The sequence below is a fragment of the Siphateles boraxobius genome, unplaced genomic scaffold (genome assembly GCF_051911475.1).
Source record: "Siphateles boraxobius isolate OS27281-9 unplaced genomic scaffold, OSU_SipBor_1 35, whole genome shotgun sequence".
NCBI lineage: Eukaryota > Metazoa > Chordata > Actinopteri > Cypriniformes > Leuciscidae > Siphateles > Siphateles boraxobius.
The window spans coordinates 7,737,731-7,758,225 of record NW_027508975.1 but is presented as its reverse complement, the minus strand read 5'-3'; the positions used below and the strand labels follow the sequence as shown (position 1 = coordinate 7,758,225).

Here is a 20,495-nt window from a genome sequence, read left to right as displayed (position 1 = left end):
AGTGGAGCGGACTCCCCTGAAGCGGGGAGGAGACCGCGCGAACTGAATCGCGTAGCCGAGCCTGATCGTCCGTGCGACCCAGCGGGACAGGAGGGGGAGCTCTAGCCAGGCTCCCAAAAACTGTACCAGCGGGGTCATACGGACCACAGACTTCCCACCGATGGTGCAGCAGGGCGGAATGACTGGCCCGGACGTGGACGGCATAGCGGCCCGGTGTGGGGGCACAGTCATTAACCGCGCCCTGACAGAGGAGACCAGGGAAGGAAGAACGTTCCACGGGGGTCTGCTCTGCCAGGGGGCTGGCGACAGAGGCGGAAGGGAGCGGCACGGTCCGGGGACGGCGCGCACTGCCAGCCGGCTCTGGGACAGAGGGGGACGAGGGGTGCACGGCTCGGAGGCGGCGCACCGTGTCGTCCGAGAACTCTGTGTGCTCAGGGATGGAAATGTTACTTCTTTCTTTAACCACATTAGGGTGCTGCCCACCCGTGGGTGAGCAGCGGGGAGTGGAGAACAAAAGATTCTCCCCCGGCCCTCCACCGGGGGAAGGAGTGGTCCTGCTACCATCTCCTGAGAAGTAATTTTCAGCATCCCTGAGCAGCCCGTCTCAGGAGCGCCGCTTGGCCCGGCGTTTAGCGGGGGGCGGGGCTGGAGAGGGCTGGGGCGCCTTCTTACGGCTTCCTCCGCGACCGGGCCTGGGTGGAGGCTGCTGCTTTGGCCGGGCGGGAGGGGCAGGAGCCGCAGGAGGGCGCCCTCGGCGGCGAACAGACTGAGGGATCTGCCCGGTCGGCTGGGTGGAGGCAGCAGCGGGCCGTCGGGGCAGAATGTGCCTAATGGCCTCAGTCTGTTTCTGGGCGGTGGAGAACTGTTGGGCGAAATCCTCCACCGCACCGCCGAATAGGCCGGCCTGGGACATGGGGGAGTCGAGCAGGCGAGAGCGCTCAGCGTCCCGCATGTCAGCCAGGTTCAGCCACAAGTGTCTCTCCTGGACCACAGCTGTGGACATCACCAGACCCAGGGAGCGTGCGGTCACCTTCGTCGCCCGGAGGGCGAGGTCGGTGGCGGCGCGCAGCTCATCGAAGAGCCCTGGGTCCGTCCTACCCTCGTGCATGTCCCTTAGCATCTGCGCCTGATAGACCTGCAGAGTGGCCATGGCATGCAAAGAGGCAGCCGCCTGTCCCGCCGCTCTGTAGGACTTCGCCACTAGGGTAGACGAGAACCTACAGGCCTTGGATGGGTGCTTAGGCTCGCCGCGAGAAGAGGCACTCTGAGGACACAACTGCATCGCAACAGAACGCTCAACCGGGGGGAGCCCAGTGTACCCACGGGCAGCTGCCCCATCGAGGGGAGGAAAGGCGGATGAAATCAACGAGCGGTCGCGGGAAGACATGGGAGTCTTCCAGGACTTCGAGATTTCATCATGCACGTCCGGGAAGAAAGGTATTGGGGCAGGCTGAGGACGGGAAGCCGCAGCTGCACCCAAAAACCAATCGTCCAGCCGCGAGCGCTCAGGACAGGGTGGAGGGTTCCACTCCAAACCAATGCTCGCGGCCGCCCGGGAAAGCATGGCCGTCATCTCTGGATCAGACTGAGCCACAGCCGTATTCACACCCGAGGGTGGCAGCTGTGACGAGTCGTCACTTCCAGACAAATCAGACCCGCCTAGTGATGCTGCGATCGACATCGCATCTTCCTCTGGAGCGCCAAAGGACACCCGCGGGACCTCAAAGGAAGGTCCCGCGATGATCCCCTGAACACTCGCGGGTTGCAACACTGGAGAAGGTGCTGCGGGGCACGGACACATAGTCGGCGCTTTGTTCCACACAGTCACCCTCAGATCACCCTGGCCACCAGCCGAAGTAGAGCCTCTCGAGGAGGCGCTAGATCGGGGTGTGGATGAGGGGACTCTCACTCTTGCGAGATCCTTGAGTCTCGATCTAAGTGTTGCGATGGTCATGTTCCCACAGAAAGAACATGACTCATCCACGAGCGCTGCTTTAGCGTGATCAAAGCCCAAACACACCAAGCAGCGCTCGTGCCCATCAGAGTCAGACACCAGTCGACCGCAACCAGAAGTGCACGGGCGAGGCATCTTTAAAAAGACGTGCCGCGTGCAAGCTCTTTTTGTGAGAGAAACTCAGTGCTGAAGCGCCCGCGGAGAACACACTCGCTGGCAAACCACGCTCAGATAAGCAGGAAGTGTGCACTCGCCGGGAGATCGCCGTCACACCAACACTGGAGAGTTGCTCGTCTCGTAAAAAGCTGACAATCAGAGATAGCTTAAGGAGTGAAGAATTACACTTGGCTCCGAAGCGAAAACATATCTGCCTGTTGCTGGTTGTCCTCCTTTTATACCCACGAGGTGGGGCGGAGTTACGTCATGCAAATTCCGCAGACCCATGGCATTTCTTTGCCATTGGCTCGTTTTGTAATACTCAAAGTTGATAGGCTTTCTAAGCGAAACCCCATTCGTCGTCATCCGACGTAACTCGGAGTGACAACGAAAGGGAACTAAACTTTCATTGAAGTAAAAGAATTGAAACTGGGGGGGGAAATCACATTATGAAATGTTTTTCTCCAAAACACATTGGGAACAATTATTTGCCCCCTTTAATTAAATACTTTTTGCATCCTCCTTTTTCCAAGATAACAGAGTCATAACAAGAGTCTTCTGCTATAATGCCTGATGAGTATGGAGAACACCTGCATAGAGATCGGAGACCTTTCCTCCATACAGAATCTCTCCAGATCCTTCAGATTCCCAGATCCATGTTGGCGCTTCTTCTCTTCAGTTCAGCCCACTCATTTTCTATAGGGTTCAGGTCAGGGACTGGGATGGCCATTGCAGATGCTTGGTTTTGTGCTCAGTGACCCATTTTTGTTTTGATTTTGATGTTTGTTTTTGGATCACTGTCCTGCTGGAAGATCCAAACATCGGCATTGTTATCTTGGAAAAAGGAGGTTGCAAAAAGTATTTAATAAAAGGGGGTAAATAATTGTTCCCAATGTGTTTTGGAGAAAAACATTTATTTGATAATGTGATTTTCCCCCCACTTTCAATTCTTTTACTTCAATAAACGGTTCGATTTTTGTATTTTTTAAAAATAAAATATCAAAAGGATAAACAATGCAGATTTATAGCTGGTTCAATCTGCTCTAAAACAGAATTGGAGAAGTGTTATTTATCGACCAGTGACCTTATCAGTCTTACCCATGAATACTATAGAGCAAAATTCTCCTGCTGTTAAGCAGCCCATCTGTACGTTCTATAGTCTGCATAATACAGCCCAGTACACATCACAACACCTCCATTGAGCCTCCAAGGAATCAATTTCTGCTATCTCGGCTAGCAATGACAGGAATATGATGTGCATGCACACGTCTTAGTCTGCCAAAGACAGAAAATGAGAAAAAAGAGAGAGTTTTGTCTCACTGCTGGAAGTATAGCTTTTTGAATCACAAGTTTTGGCTTAACTTTCCTAAAAACTAAATTCTGTATTAAATTCAACTCCAGCAGGACCAGCCTAACAGATCTTGACAGTAGCCGTGCACATAATAATTGACAAATTTGTTATTACAACCGGGAACATTCAGTATCTTGTACGAAATTAACATCATCAAAAGATATCACGTTCACTCAGAGAATATAATCATGTTTAATTAATGTTAACACAAGGGGTAATATCCTGGACAGGACGTGCACCTCAAAGGAGTCAATGAAGGCGAGGTAAACCGAGAACAAGAGAAAATGAGCTGCGGATGATCCCAGGCATGATAAAGTAAATGAGACGCAAGTGGGACTTTACCTCGAGGATTAGATCAGACAGTGTTTGAAGTATGCTGGGAGTTTGTTTAATGTGTAGTGCACTGGGTCAGTTCAGACCTCACATGCGCTGGATTACTCCCGCCCATTTTGGACATTTCACCAATAGGTTCAAAGAGCTCTTAAATAAATTTTACTCGAAGGACATTTTTCTTGCTAATTATATGGATTTTTCTTCACCTACTTGATTTTGATCCTTTTCTTATTGTTATATTCTTTTTATTATGCAAAAATATTGAAAATATCTTCAGAGTCTACCTAGCTTACACAAAGTTCTAGCTATGAATTAAATGGGTCCTATTTTGCTTTTTTACATTTTCAACTTTTAGTGCGTAATGTTGCTGTTTGAGCATGAAAAAGGTCTGCACAAAGTCACTCCAATGGCAGTTATTTTCTATATCAGTGTGCTTTGTTTCTGAACTCCCCGAAACGCCTTGATCGTATTATTGAGTTTTCTTCCGGGAATGTACACATCACAATATTCCTCATTTAAATAATTACCCAAGACATATGCAAAAAAGGGGGCGAGGCCTGGTTGAGTTGTGTTAGCAGTGTGTTGAAACTCACGGTTAAGGTAAGGGATGTGACATTTCCGAAACACGCTTGAAGCAGTTGACCAATCACAACACATTGGTCCAGCCAACCAATCAGAGCACATTGCGCTTTTAGGGAGGATGGGCTTCATAGAGACAGGAACAAAACAGAGCGTTACTGAAAGACTGGGAAGAGAGGTGCTGAAAAAAAAAGTGTTTATTGAACTTTCAAGCATAAAAACCTATTCTAGTAGACCCCTAAAACAAAATCAAGACTTTGAAAAAGTGGATAGGAAGTCAGCCATTTCATTCCAAAAATGTTTCAAATTTGATTTCCACTACTCTTATTCCCATCACCGAATGAGGACAGTCGCACAAACACCCATCTACCCATCAACTTTTCCGCACCCTGATGTCCACGGCACAGAAAGGTGCTTGTGGCTTCAGTAATCATGTGGGCAGCAGAGTGCACTATGATGGAGAGCGGCCATCCTCCATTACTCACAGTTTGCTATGCCTGGCCTCATGGAGGAAAAAAACAGCAGTCCTAATGAGTTATCAGGCCTGATGGCTTATTGTGTGTGTGACCTCGCCGTGTCCTTGACTCAACAAGGATGTATAGATGACCCGGGTCACAAATCGCGACTGTCCCCCGGAAAAGAAAACATGCTGTATGCGTTATGGCCTTCCAATTTTGCGAGTGTGTGAGTGTTTATGTGTCCGTGACTGTTATACTGAGAGCGCATCTGTGTGCGTACCTCAGTATAATCCCAGTAGTCACCAGATACAAATGTTTGCCATGTGTGAGCTCTAATAACGTTTGACAGCGAGCACTCGAACTCCATTTATGAAGGTTGTTATTCGCAAATTAGCTGCATGTTCATAAGTGAGTGTGTTTGTGTAGGGCGAAGGGTGCGCGGTACAGCAGTCATGTGACGGCAACATAGTGAAAGTCATTTGCATCGGAGACTCGCGGAGAGCGAGCAGATGGGAGTTGTGATTAAAAACGAGATATTCTGGAGCATTAGATTAAAGAATGATGTCAATAAAAAGCATTTTAGGCTGCAATAACAAAGGCAATCTGAAACATGCCACTGCAAGTTCTCATTTGCATATTTAAATGCGCTTGATGTTCGGGGTTTGATTCCTGGTCTAATGATGCATTTAGCCTGTAATGAATCAGTGATGGCAGCTCCCAGGCTGAGCCGCAGGGACTGCAGCAGGGCCACTTTGAAGTCACTGCATTTGAAGTTGAGTTTAGAGCAGTGGACTCCAAAAATAAGCTCACACCAGAGGGAGACAGATCTGCAAAGCCTCAGTGTGCAGCTGCAGGTTCATCCTCAAACTGGAGCAGGTAGATGTAACCCTGGAGGAGCCACACAGAGATGCAGTCAGCGAGCCGGAAACTGCTAAACATGGTCCAAAATGTACATTTACCACACCTGCAAAATGCAAGTGATCAGAGAAAGTGGCATAATGGAAGTATATTTTGTATTAAAATAATCTAATTCAAATAAAAGCTGTTCTTTTGAACTTTTTGTTTATTAAAGAATCCTGAGGAGAAAAATGCATCACGGTTTCCACAAATATTAAGCAGCAAAACTGATTTCAACATTGATAATTCTAATAAATGTTTCTTGAGCAGCAAATCGGCAGTATATTAGAATGATTTCTGAAGGATCATGTGACACTGAAGACTGGAGTCTGAAAATTCAGTTTTGCCCTCATAGGAATAAATTGATATAATGCAATAATTGAGTAATAAATTGAATAATTTGATCAAATAAATGCAGCCTTGGTGACATTTGAATCTAAGAAAAAGTACGAATTTTAAAAAAGCATGCCGTGCAGGCCATTGCATCATTTTCAATATATATGAGATGAGGCAAACTGTCACAAATCATAATTTTGTTCCTAATATTTTCTTTTTGGTGGATTATTGCAATGAATTGCAATTGCAATTATTCCACATTGTGTCACATCCTAGATAAATTGTCTTCCATTTGAATCGCTCAAGTGAGGTCATTCTATCATTTTTAATTTAGATAATGTATTATATTGCAGTTCTGGCAAACATGTGCAAAGTGAGTGTGTTATTTACTGACCTGAGCTGATTTTAATTTGTATTTGGTGCTTTGCGAGTTTGGTATTGAACCTTGGGGCTAAACCTTGTTCCTTGATGTGTGTCATGTCTTTGCTGTGGGATTAGGTCAGTGAAGTATCATTCGAGTTGACCTTACGATTTGATGGCTGAATAATTTACTTAACTTCTCGTTAAACAGCTCCATTGAACATTATCTGCCTCTCCATACTAAATTTAAGCAGTGGCACTCAGAGATCACAGGGTGTAATGTAAAAGGATTACTACAGATAAGAGATCGTGGTCACAAGAAGCCATGTCAGAGAGAAACAGACGGACAGAAGGGTGACTGACCCATACAAATGAGTATTAACTATCATTTCTCTATTCAAAATCAAAGGTCTTAGAAAGAGGCTGGATAATAGAAATCTCATTCATGCTGTACTAAACTCTCAATGGAATAAAATATATGCTCCTGGAGAAATAACTGAGGTAAAGAACCCTGAAGTCCATGACTCTTTCCCTCTATTTCACTCTCCCCGTCATTTTAGGTTGATTCATTTTTTTCATGCACAGATTGAGATACATGGAGGACACGATCACACCACGTACACTTTAATGCCTATAGGTCTTCCTGGGGACCCACTGTCCTGCAGAGTTTAGCAACAATCCTAATCAAATACACGTGTGTAACATAGGCCAGCTTGTACTAAGAGCTGTGCAGGTAAATCTCACTCCCTTGGCCTCAAGACGTGTCTAAACCTGCTACTGTACTAATACACATCTAATGGCTGTCTGTTTGCAGTTCTCAGTGTCCATATGGTTCATTCCAGTCTATAAACTGACATAATTCTCTCTTCTCAGCTAACTGTGTCCCTCGTGTCACAATCTCTCCAAAGACACTCTGTCAGTCACACATCCTTCCAGCTTCCAGAGAACAATTACATTAGACGCCTAATGCAGTGAGAAATAACTGAGCACCCAGCACTCTCTTTAACCCCCCCCCCCCCCCCCCCCCCCCCCGACTGTTGCTCGGCAACACCACACAGCTCCACTAACTACAGCTCAGGCTATGAGAAAGCAGAGCGCTTGTTGTTGTGCAGTTTGCAATGAGCAGTTTATTTAAGTTTTATCTTTTCATTTCTGGGTTTTTGATGTCAGAAGAAACACTTGAATGTTTAACAGAGAAGTAAAAGCATTATTGTGTTACTTTCAGTGAGGGGAAAGATGTTTTGCTATTTCTTTCGTTACTATTGTAGAAGCACTTAATCACATCAACATTTTTCGCAGACTAGACATCATCAGCAGTTCCTCTCTGATCTGTTCTCTCGCTGAGTTTAAAAATTGTCTGACAATGTCTGTTTGACTTTTTGGATTCATCACATCTTGCAATATGTCATTTATAAATAGAACTTCTTGTGTTGGCTGGCCCACTTTACTGGCGCCATCACTTTGTGAAGATGTCTTCTGTGCTGTGAACTCCTTAATGCCAAACTCAAATCATGCTGATAGATCCACACAAGCGGCGGATGAAAGCTGGGGGTGTTACGCTCTGTGACTAAACTGGGAAAAATCGGCAAGACTTAGGAATGCGTTTGGAGGTTGGATCCCTGTCTATCTTTGTGTCCGGGTTGTTGCATGGCAAGCTTAAGGTTTTTCAAACTGGGGCAGCAGAAAGTGGGTTAGAGCTTGGCTACTTTTAGACCCAGCACGGCTGAGATCTTCTCTTTCGCAGACCTCCTTCGCAGTCCAGTCTTGATCTGTCTTGCATATCAGGACTGTATATCTCGATCAATATCAACCAATCAATGAATGACCCATAAAGAGTTATTGTTAATCGTTAACTCTCAAGTGGCATACCGTAGAGGTGACTATATTATTGTTACTATCTCTGAGAAAGTCCATTAAGGTTGGTCTTTAAATGATCCCAGTTCCTGTAATGCCTTCATCCTCAGTATTGGTACTCAATGCAATTTACTTCTAAATCTAAATGCAAATGTATTTAATAAATTCTTAAAGTCAACCACAAATCAACCTTCATTTTAAACACTTTTAAGTCTCGGCAAAATAAGCCCTGGCTCTGTATTTTGTTATTGTTGTTAGTGACAAAGGTGTTTTTTAGCCAGGATTATTTCCACTCATTGGTTTTCTCACTGTGTCTCCACAGGCAGATCCTCAGGGACGAGACATCGCAATCCGGCCCTTCCTGGAGCATTGCGAGAACACGCACATGACCATTTGGCTGGGGATTGTCTATGCCTACAAAGGCCTCCTTATGGTGAGTGAGAACATTCTAGAGAGCAACAACATGATGGCCATCTGCTCCCGCAGACAACCGAGTCTGAATATTCTGCCACTTGGTAAATTATTATATACACTATATCTCACTGTCATGAAAATGCATTTGTAATACTAGATTCTGAGTCTCTTGTGTTACATCAGGAAATACAGATGCCATACATACAGTTACCTAATGTTCATGACCCATTTATATATATTTATTAGGATATTTATTAGGGAACAATATTGTCTTTTATCATACTTTATAAAAGCTACAAATAAAAAAACCTAAGCCACTTGAGGTCTGCATTACTATGATTTTACCCCTGGTTTTAGGCGTAAGAACAGCTCTTATAGTGACAAAATTAACACCCCCTGCTTATTGCTTAAATATCAGTCTTTTATGTTGATTTCTAGACCTGGAAAAGTGGAAATTAATAAAATCCTAAAAAGTTTTGGCCATTTTTACAATGAATATAATTTTTTTAGTTATGTCAAGCTCTAAAATATTTTATTGTTTAGAAATTGCTATTTGTGAGTTTAAAAAATTTTTTAAAAGAATTAATGTAAATTCATTGCTGTGAAACTGTAAACCCCGGTAAACTTTTAGTTTCTGAAACTGAAAATATTATATATTCCCACTCCTAATTTCTGTAAAAAAAAAATAAATAAATAAAATATGCAAAAAAAAGTTTCCAAATAATCAGGTTTAACATTACAGCAGAGGCACTAAAAGTATATTGGCGCGCCTTCAAATATTGTGTTTTTAGAAATGGAATCAAAAAGAACTGCTGTAAACTTCAAATGTGTTCTTTTGCTTCCTTACAAACAGTGCTTACTGGTAAGGTATTTCCTTCCGGAAATGTACATTTAGTAAACTCACTGACTGGACTTTGATAAATTGTACTCCTAGGAGGAGATATAATATGAGCAAGATTGCTCTTTCCAATTAACCTCACTTTAGATTACTGGTAAGGTGCCTCAGGAACCAAAATGCCCCCAGTCCGTTAATTGCCCATAGCACAGACCATAATCTCTGAGTCAATGGTGACACCATCCTCAAATAAAAATCTGCCCTCTTACTCACTTTGTGCTCTGTGGAAATGATATGTCATCTTGTTCTGGCTGCTGTAATAGCGGCAGGTGGTTCGGTTGACTGGCAGGCCATTACCTCTGTTTTTACCCTGCTCTACAGTAGATGATCCGTGTCAAAGTTCAACTGTGGACCACAGAGTATCTCTTCCAGTCTCATTTGTCTCTCTTCTCTCTAAAAAGTACAGCTGTAGATTTGGGGGGAGGCAAAGGTGTCAATGCTAAATCAAGGCCAAAATGTATTTAGAATGAAAGTCATCAAATCATATTAGTGAACTAGTGCAAATGCCATCACACTCACGCTCTCTTACCCTTCTTACCACTTCCTCTACCTTCCTCTTGTCATGTTTAGAAACCTGCTGCTAAATCAGCACGGCTTCACTTACAGCTGACGTGTTTCTGTAGAACGAGAGAAGGAAGAGAGAATGAGAGGGTGAATAAGGAAAAAGAGTGCGACCTGCTGTGATTGGATTAGGATTGAATAGGTTGGAGGCGAGTGGGTGCAGAATCAGATCTCAGAGTGTGCGTCATTATGTTAGCTGAGTCATATTTCTCAGAGTTCACTCTAGTCGCACACAAAGGTGCTTTGATTACTTCTCTGACTTCCGGTGAGTTGGACAGGTGTTGTTAGCTGCCTTTAGAGGCATTAGGGTGTTAAATAAGTCAGCCACAGTTCATTCTCACTGGCTTTATGATTCATCACTGTAAACTGAGAACTGCACACGGTGATGAAGGTGAAAATGATTGTCTATGCAAAACTTAAGATTTCACTGCTCTTATAATTCATTGCACTTTTCTCTTTTTTGTCTAGTTGTTTGGGTGTTTTTTGGCCTGGGAGACCAGAAATGTGAGCATTCCCGCCCTGAACGACAGCAAGTACATCGGTATGAGTGTGTATAATGTGGGCATCATGTGTATCATTGGGGCAGCAGTGTCCTTCCTGACCCGAGATCAGCCTAATGTGCAGTTCTGCATCGTGGCACTGGTCATCATCTTCTGCAGCACCATCACGCTGTGTCTGGTTTTTGTGCCAAAGGTAAGTACTGGAATGTACAGCCTGGTCCAGCCCTATGGGGAAAGAATTGTAGAGGTCAGCGAAAGCCACATTCTGGCATTTTGATTTGTGCAAATCCCTAGCAAGTTAACCAGAATATAATTGAGAACAGTGCTTACTTTGTATTCCCTGGAGCTCTCTGGAAATGAACACACTGAAATTTGAAAGATTCGACTCTACCTCTAAAGAAATACATCCTAAGCAGACTCAATGCCAAAAGATCTCAATATTATGTCCTTGTTCTCTTCTCGTTTGTTAGTTTGTAACAATGCGAACAAACCCGGATGCTGCCACACAGAACCGGAGGTTAAAGTTCACCCAGAACCAGAAGAAGGAAGATTCCAAGACTTCCACCTCAGTAACCAGTGTTAACCAGGCCAACACTTCCCGTCTGGATGGACTACAGACAGACAACCACCGCCTCCGAATGAGAATTACAGAGGTGACGGAGGTTTCTCCGATTTCAGTCGTCATAAATGACCACATTATTACACTCCTAGAATGACAGTGTACTTTAAACAGTTATTAAGATAATTCTAACAATTAGTAATACGCTACTACACTAAAGGGGGTCATGTTTTTTTATAATACAAAATAAATTATATATTAATAACAAATGATGTGAAGAAAAATAACTAATACAGGTAAACAAAAAAATATATTATGCAAATCAAAATACAGTGCCCATATCATATAGTAGATTTAGTATAAATATATATTAAGACTAAATGATTATACTTAAATAATAAATAAATAATTATATCAAGACTAATAGATATTTTTGGGAGCAACTGTATGGAGTTTTGTTTTGTGAAATCAATAAATGTTTTCACAACTGAAAGTATTTTACAGTAATGAAACATACTACTGTATGTTTTGAGGGTTTTTTTATTTTTAAAATTACAAATTATTAATTTGTTATATCAAATGAATTACTGGTTTACAGTAAGGTTTCATTTGTTGACATAGTTAACTGCATTAGGTAACATGTAGTAATAATGAAAAATACTTCCAAAGCATTTACTAATCTTAGCTATTGTCAATTTAAGCAGTTTCTAATACATTATTAATATCAAAAGTATTATTTTATGACTTGAGCTAACACGAACTTACAATGAACAGTTGTATTTTTATTAGCCAATTTTGACAAAGATGAATAAATACCATAACAAATGTATTGCTCATTGTCAGCTAATGCATTACTAATGGGACCTTATAGTAATGTTCTACCGGGTTTTTGAATTTGTGTTACAGCTGGATAAGGAACTAGAAGAGGTTACCATGCAACTCCAGGACACTCCAGAAAAGACTCCATACATTAAACAAAACCACTACCAAGATGTCAACAATATCCTGAGCATACGCAACTTCACTGATGGCAAAGGTAGGAGAAGTGGATATCAAATCTTGTGTTCCTCACCTGTCGATCACACAGAGCTGTAAGTCGTGACTCATTTCAGTATGTGAAACTCTTTTCCTCTGTTCCTGAGTCTGTCACCCAGAGAAGAATAACAATGTATTGGCGTTATACATTTTTCAACCCTAAACATGTCATCCTGAGGTGTCATATAAGGTGTGAGTTCTGACTCAGCATCTTCTTCAGCTGAATCCACCACTGACATCCTGATGGAAAGGCAGCATTCTGAACATCATGTCTTTGTTTTCAGATGGAGAGAAATCTCTGAAGAACCACTTAGAGCAGAAGCCTCAGGCTCAGTGGGGATCCATGGATCCTTCTAGGATAAGCAGAGGTCCACTAGAAGACATCAACTCACCAGAACAGTGAGTTTACACCGACATGCACTTTAGGCCCAACAAAGTTTCTGGACACATAAAAATCTATGAACAAAATATCAGTCCAACTTTCAAGATATAACTTTTGACGAAAGATTTGTTAGTCAATGACAGTATTAAGACAAAAGTATAAGTCTGAGAAAACTCTACATGCTTTTAACTATACATGGGCGACATTTAACCCTTGAGTTGGGGGTGGGGGGGGGGGGGGCAATAAAACTAATCAAGAGTCTATTTGAACCTGCATCAGCAAATTATTCACAGAAATTTTAAGCACAATTTTCAGTTGCTTGTTACTTGTTGATTTACTTATTCATTTAATAATTAACTTCATTTTATTATCACGAAAAATCACGCACCCAAATGTAAAAGAATTTGCGTGACAGTTATGCTGGTGAAGAAGTCTCATATGGCAGTCAATTATTCACTACAAAAACTTTTGTAGTGAATTTGTAGTGAAGAGTTTTTAGCATCTGACGCTGCATCAACAGTGCATATTCTCTTAGAAACGATGACAGATTATTCAAATTCATTTTATATGTATTTTTCTTGTGGCCAACAGTCATACCTATTAAAAGCCATTCAATGACCTTAAACTCATCAATTATATATATATATATATATATATATATATATACACACTGTATACTATTTACCAAACCTTTCTTAGAAAAAAGGACCAAAAATTATCAACACTAATGTTAAACTGATTAGAATGTTTATTTTTATTTTTTAATTTTATTTTGCTCTCTAGAATGAGAATATACATCTCTGCAAAACACCTGTTACTGACTAGCTATAAGTTATTTTTATGGGTCTTTAAGGGTTTTAATTTTCTAAATAGTTCTTGTTGAAACTGTCTGCAATGCTGAAGAAAGCTTTTATCTTCTGTTTTACTAGCCGCTATTGGTACATAACTAGAAGAATAACAAAGTGCAGTTAATGGTCAAACTATTAGTGCTACAAACCGGTGTGTTTATGATTATAATAATGAATTAAAATAATATTTGAACAATTACCACTTTACAACATCAAGCAGCGTAACGGACAGTTTTTGTACAGCTACAATATCTGGAAGCGAATGACACCGGAAGCCTTGCACATTAGAGTAAACACACACCACATACCAATTGCCAGGCCCACTGTTGGGTTAAAAACGAGGTGAACAGATACAACATAAATTGCTGTATAGACTCATTTACATGAAGGTGAGAAATAATACAGACATCAGGGGGAAAAGTAAATGAAAGCAAGTAGAGGTTCAGGGACAGAGAGAGAGAGAGAGACGTGGGATGGGGGCTGTGGTTACATAATGTGTGATTTCTAGTGAGAGCGAAAGGCACTGGACCCTGAAAATAGACATGAGAGTAGAATTAGAGGACTACAGGCTGTCCCAGCACATGAATGTTTGATCTCACAGAGGAGGGATTCTGCACTGTCACTGTTCATCAAACACATACACACACACTCACACATACTCTCACACACTTACCCCAGTAGCTGATGGAGTCTTGACCTTGCAAAATAACACCCCCTCTGACATGGGAATATGCGGCGAATTAATTTATTGTGCCTGTTCTCCATGTCTGCGGTAAAGCATAAACAAATACATATTTAGTTAAATAACACTGGAATAAAAAGTATTTTTATTTTATTTTGTTTTTGTTTTGGATGTGAACCTGTAACATCTGACTAATCAATGTTAATTATTTCTAAACACAGAAGACATTTTCCTTAATTGATGTATGAAATTAATATTTGATTGAAAGTAATAACTCAAAAAGACTCCAATCATAAAACCAATCATGAGAGGTGTGGTGTGTGCACTTTATATAACTGCTATTTGGTTTCTGTAATCGATTTAAAGGGCTTCGGCCTCTTGGGGTGCAGTTTGAATCTAGACACAGGTATGAAACACGGGTATGACTCTATATGAGGTGATCCACACAGCCAGGTACATACAGGATTGAAGACCCCAAAAGAATAAGCACAGTCCCAAACCCATCATCCTGATTATGAGAGAGAAAAAAATAAATAAAAATAAAAAATAAAAAAACTATATATATATACAGTATATATATATATATATATATATATATATATTTTTTTTTTTATGATATGTAATGGAATATGTATGGAGAAAATGGAGAAAGATGCTTTATACATTCATAATTAACGTTTGGGGTCAGTTCGATTTTTGTTTTGTTTCAGTCAGCAAGGATACATTAAAAGCAATAAATCAATAAATGATTTCTATTTTTTAAAGGGTTTTTTAGAACTTTCTAGTTAACAAGTTTTCAGCAAGAATATAAAGAATGACAACTGTTACCAACATTGATAACAATAAGATGATTTCTGAGGGATCATGTGACACTAAAGACCGGAGTAATGGCTGTCTTCAGTTCAGTTTTGCCATCACAGGAATAAAATACATTTTAAAATATATATTCAAATAGAAAACTTACAAAAACATATTACATAAACAAAAAGCATACAAAAACATATTACAGGCCTCAAACTTTTAAATGGTAGGTCCAGATGGTGTAGTTATGGCATCCACCAGCAGGAACTAAAGGGGTCATGCTAACCAGCTAAACCTTGAACCCTTGATTAAGAACTTTAAATGAGCTTTGTGATATAATTATAGATGAACGTCTGTTACAGGCATACAAGGGTTCTTCCCCACTATTAAACACACATTAACTAAAGAGCATTAAAGAAAATGAGGAATTGGGTATTTTATGTATAATAACTATTTTCGACTGTGTGATTTGTGTTCACAGCATACAGCGCAGGCTGTCCCTGCAGCTGCCGATCCTGCATCACGCATATCTACCCTCCATAGGAGGGGTGGACGCGAGCTGCAGCAGTCCCACGAGCAGCCCGCCCTCCAGCCCCCGTCACAGACACATGCCCCCCTCCTACAGGGTTATGGTGTCCGGCCTGTGAGCCTTACCACTGCCCTGCACTGCACTCCCAGGAAGCGATCAGCTTTTTTTTTAAAAGACAGACTGAGCAATATCAGCAGTTAACAGAAGTGTGTGAGAAACCCGGGGTGGGGGGGTCCGACTCTTCATCCATACATGACCCCCAGCCCACCATCCATAGCCACATCAGAGCAGGACTGATCTTCAGACTAGGAGGGGGGTGACCGGAGGTTCTCACACAGCAACCCAACCCATTATCAATGTCCCGTCACCTCCCGTTCCTAACTCGATGGACTCAACCCCCACCCCCCCCCCCCCCCCCCACCCCAAACAGCAGCGTGGATCAACAGAGGACAGGCGCTGTAGCCTTAGCTGCTACAAAATAGACGCTTCCGCCGGCAGCCTTTCCACGAAATCTGTGCACATTGGTTCTGCTGAAACTTGCGGGAAAGGGGCAGCGGATGTGACCGAGGACTCTTTATTCAACACGTCAACAGCCATGTAAATACCATATTTGAACATCAAAGTGAGCTTTGATTATGCTGTGAAATGAATTATTCTGATGAGGCCTGGTGCTCCGTAGAACTTTACAAACAGTCGACGAACCAGGAACAGACACGTACGACGTTGCAAACCGATATGAATTTGTTGTATTGCTTCAGTGTCCCAATGGTGTGAAAAAGTGCTTAATGGTAAATAAGACTATTAGTGTCTCGATTTTTTTACTAAAGATAACAAGGGAGTGTAAACGTAAGCCAACTGTTCTTACCCGGATAGACGTGTACCACACATTGTTTATCTTCAAAAACAGCTAGCATCATGTAGGCCTGTCCTGGTAACAGAGTATCGGAAGTACCACTTTGGTTTATCGCATATAATGTCACATTAGAAGTCGCGCAACTGCGACCTAAAAAGAGCCACAGGTCCAGCCGAAAGAGATGTAAGAGACAAAACCGGCGATTTTAGAGAGTCAGTCTTCCATTACAGCCGAGCAAGTTGATCCTGCATACCGGGACTGAAACACACAGATGCAGGCCCATGCTTCGGATGTACAATCGCCGTCATGTGACCTGCTGTTACAGAACAAGAAGACTCACAAATTGCGATAATAACAGGGAAGTGGTCCTCCATGCAGAGCAAAACCAAAATATCCTCACAGAAAGCTGCGAGGTTACACAAAAGAAGCGGTCCACGCAGCAAGACAGAAGGACGATATTGTATTAAACAGCGGGACTGAAAAATTAGCACAAGTGTAATTAACTTAATAAGTCAAGTCACGTAAGAACAAAGCCTCGTTTTGACTTTCTGGTGCAGTCTCTCATTTTACCCTCCTGTTTGTTTCTTGTTCTCTTTTGGTTGATGAAAGAAACGTCTCGGTTACGTATGTAACCCTCGTTCCCTGAGTAGGGAACGGAGACGTTACGTCAGATGACGACGAATGGGGGTTTCGCTTAGAACACCTATCGACTTCGAGTATTACAAAACGAGCCAATGGCGATGAAATGCCATGGGTCTGCGGAATTTGCATAGCGTATCTCCGCCCCACCGCGTGGGTATAAAGGAGGACGCCGGCAACATGCAGGTATGTCTTCGCTGAGGAGCCGAGACTGAACTCAGGCGTCTGCCCAGCGGTACAGCGGAAGTGGCAGGGAGACGTAACGTCTCCGTTCCCTACTCAGGGAACGAGGGTTACATACGTAACCGAGACGTTCCCTTTCGTAGTCACTCCGAGTTACGTCGGATGACGACGAATGGGGGTCCCCGTGAAATCACGCCACCTTCACAGCTGTCTTCCAGTGCCCTGCGAAAGTCTGATCCCCTTGTCGTGATACTGGCACAGACGAAGGAGTCCTACTTAACACAGGAATACCAAGGTACACTGGGAAGCATATCTCAGAGGAGATATGCCGCAGCATGCCTACCCGTAGGGAGGACTTAAGATACACATATGGCCGGAGGGCTACATATGGGTGAACACTGAAGTGACCAGCCCGAGGGGTGGCAACTTTCAACTCCAGGAGGGCAAGATGGCTTGCCAAGGGAAAGACACATGCTCAAGGAGGCTTACAGTGGAAATACACATGTGGGGGTTACTCAGGGAGGAACCATGCACACGGAGGCACCTAGCCGACGCCCAGGCAATAGACACTGGCGCCAGCGTCAACAGTGCAGGAGGAACTCAGGGCTTCAAAGAGGAAGGCTCACCTAAGGAATAATCGCACGTATCCAGTCCGTGGAGTGGAATGGCGAGCAAGCGAAGACACCTGAGCGGGTCCAGCACGAGAGGACACAGGCTCCACTCGGAGATTATAGAATCTGGCGAATGTGTTGGGTGTCGCCCAGCCTGCAGCTCTACAAATGTCTGCCAGCGAGGCGCCATGTGCTAGAGCCCAAGAGGAAGCCACACTCCGAGTGGAGTGGGCTGTCACACCAAGGGGGCACGGTCGGCCTTGCTGTTGGTAAGCCAAAGCAATGGCGTCCACTATCCAGTGAGACAACCTCTGCTTTGAGAGAGCCTTTCCCTTCAGTCTCCCACCATAACAGACAAAGAGCTGGTCTGAGGTCCTGAAACACTGCGTTCTGTCTACGTAAGCGCGGAGAGCGCGTACTGGACAGAGCAGTGCCAAGGCTGGGTCTGCCTCCTCCCGGGGCAGCGCTTGCAGGTCCACCACCTGGTCCCGGAGGGGAGTGGTGGGAACCTTGGGCACATATCCAGGCCGGGGTCTCAGGATCACGTGAGAGTGACCGGGCCCGAATTCCAGGCACGCTTCGTCAACGGAGAATGCGTGCAGGTCCCCTACCCTCTTGATGGAGGCCAATGCAACCAGGAGCGCTGTCTTCATAGACAGGAACTTAAGCTCAACTGGTTGCAGAGGCTCAAAGGGAGCCCTCTGCAGGGCATTTAAGACCACTGAGAGGTCCCAAGAGGGAACGAGAGGAGGGCGAGGAGGATTCAGTCTCCTCGCTCCTCTCAGGAACCTGACGATCAGGTCGTGCTTCCCCAGAGACTTACCTTGAACTGCTTCGTGATATGCGGCGATAGCGGCCACATACACCTTCAGGGTGGAGGGAGACAGCCTTCGCTCCAACCCATCTTGCAGGAAGGAAAGCACGACAGAGATCGAGCATCTCCTGGGGTCTTCTCGACGAGAAGAGCACCAGTTGACGAAGAGGTTCCACTTCAACGCATAGACATGTCCCGTGGACGATGCTCTAGCGGAAGTGATGGTAGCCGCCACCGCTGGTGGCAGGGAACTCAAACCTGACTCGTCCCGTCCAGGAGCCACACGTGGAGCCTCCAGAGATCGGGTCGAGGGTGCCAAAGGGTGCCCCGTCTCTGAGAAAGGAGATCCTTCCTCAGAGGAATTGGCCAAGGAGGTACTGTCGCGAGGAGTACCAGTTCGGAGAACCAGGTCCGGGTGGGCCAATACGGCGCAACCAGAATGAGCTGCTCCTCGTCCTCCTTGATCTTGCACAAGGTCTGTGCGAGAAGGCTCACTGGGGGAAACGCATATTTGCGTAGGCCCCGCGGCCAGCTGTGCGCCAGTGCATCCGTGCCGAGAGAGCCCTCAGTCAGGGGATAGAACAGGGCGCAATGGGTCGAGTCGTGAGAGGCAAACAGATCTATCTGTGCGTCCCCGAACTGGTCCCAAATCAGCTGAACCGACTGGGGATGGAGTCTCCATTCGCAGGAGATGGGCCGAAACCGTGACAGCTCGTCGGCTGCAAAGTTCCGATCTCCCGGAATGTAGATAGCACGAAGGGACCTCAGGTGCTTCTGACTCCATAAGAGGAGGTGGCGTGCGAGTTGCGACATACGGCGGGAGCGTAGACCACCCTGACGGTTGATGTACGCTACAGTCGCGGTATTGTCTGAACGGACTAGTACGTGTTGACCCCTGAGCAACGTGAGGAAACGGTGCAGGGCAAGGCGTACTGCCAGCAACTCGAGGCAATTGACAAGCAGAAGGCGCTGGGGTCCTGTCCAGGAGCCCGCGGCAGCATGTCCGTTGCACATGGCGCCTCAGCCCGTGGAAGAGGCATCTGTGGAGACAACAACATGCCTGGAAACTCGTTCTAGGGGAACACCGGCCCGTAGAAACTGAGGTTCCACCACGGGGTGAAGGTCTGACGACAGGTCGGAGTTACTGTAACTCGGAGCGTGCCATGATGCCATGCCCACCTCGGGACTCGATCGCGAAGCCACAGCTGAAGCGGTCTCATATGAAGCAATCCGAGCGGCGTTGCCGCAGCTGCAGATGCCATATGCCCCAGGAGCCTCTGAAACAATTTCAGTGGGACCGCACTCTTGTTTAATGGCTGAGTGGAGAAGGCGACCAAGTCCATGCCGAGAAAAGAGCTCCCCTGCACGGGGCAAAGTTTACTCCTTTCCCAGTTGACCCGAAGGCCCAGACGAGCTAGGTGCCGGAGCACTGGGTCCCTGTATTCACAAACCTGGTCTCAGGAGTGAGCTTAAGACAGCCAGTCACCGAGATAGTTCAGGATGCGAACCCCGTGCTCCCATGGAGGAACAAGGGCTGCCTCAACAACCTTGTGAAGGCGCGAGGAGACAGGGCTAGCCCGAATGGGAGAACAGCGTACTGACATGCGCGCGCCCTGACAGCAGAACGTAGGTACGGTCTGAGTCGAAGGAGAACGGAGACATAAGAGTAGGCGTCCTTCAGGTCGATCGCTGCAAACCAATCCTGTGGCCGCACACATCCAGAAATGCGTTTGGCCAGGAGCATCTTGAACGGCAGCCTGAGAAGGGAGCGGTTCAGATGCATAGGTCCAGGATTGGCCGTAACCCACCAGACTTCTCCGGGACAATGAGGTAGGGACTGTTAACCCGGACCTCATCTCGGCTGGAGGGACAGTCTCAATCGCACCCTTCGCCAGTAGGGAGCAACCTCCG

At 44.8% G+C, this 20,495-nt stretch overlaps 1 protein-coding gene across 1 annotated transcript in view; it reads left to right on the top strand.

Moving 5' to 3' along the window:
* gabbr2 (gamma-aminobutyric acid (GABA) B receptor, 2) overlaps window positions 1–16,950 on the top strand; it is a 241,708-nt gene extending 224,758 nt beyond the window's left edge. The window contains exons 14-19 of the mRNA XM_077196192.1: window positions 8,601–8,711; window positions 10,617–10,841; window positions 11,119–11,301; window positions 12,114–12,243; window positions 12,527–12,641; window positions 15,437–16,950. Of these exons, the coding sequence (XP_077052307.1) occupies window positions 8,601–8,711; window positions 10,617–10,841; window positions 11,119–11,301; window positions 12,114–12,243; window positions 12,527–12,641; window positions 15,437–15,602 (930 nt within the window). The 3' untranslated portion in view covers window positions 15,603–16,950. The remainder of the gene's footprint in view (window positions 1–8,600; window positions 8,712–10,616; window positions 10,842–11,118; window positions 11,302–12,113; window positions 12,244–12,526; window positions 12,642–15,436) is intronic.
* Window positions 16,951–20,495: the final 3,545 nt, after the last annotated feature.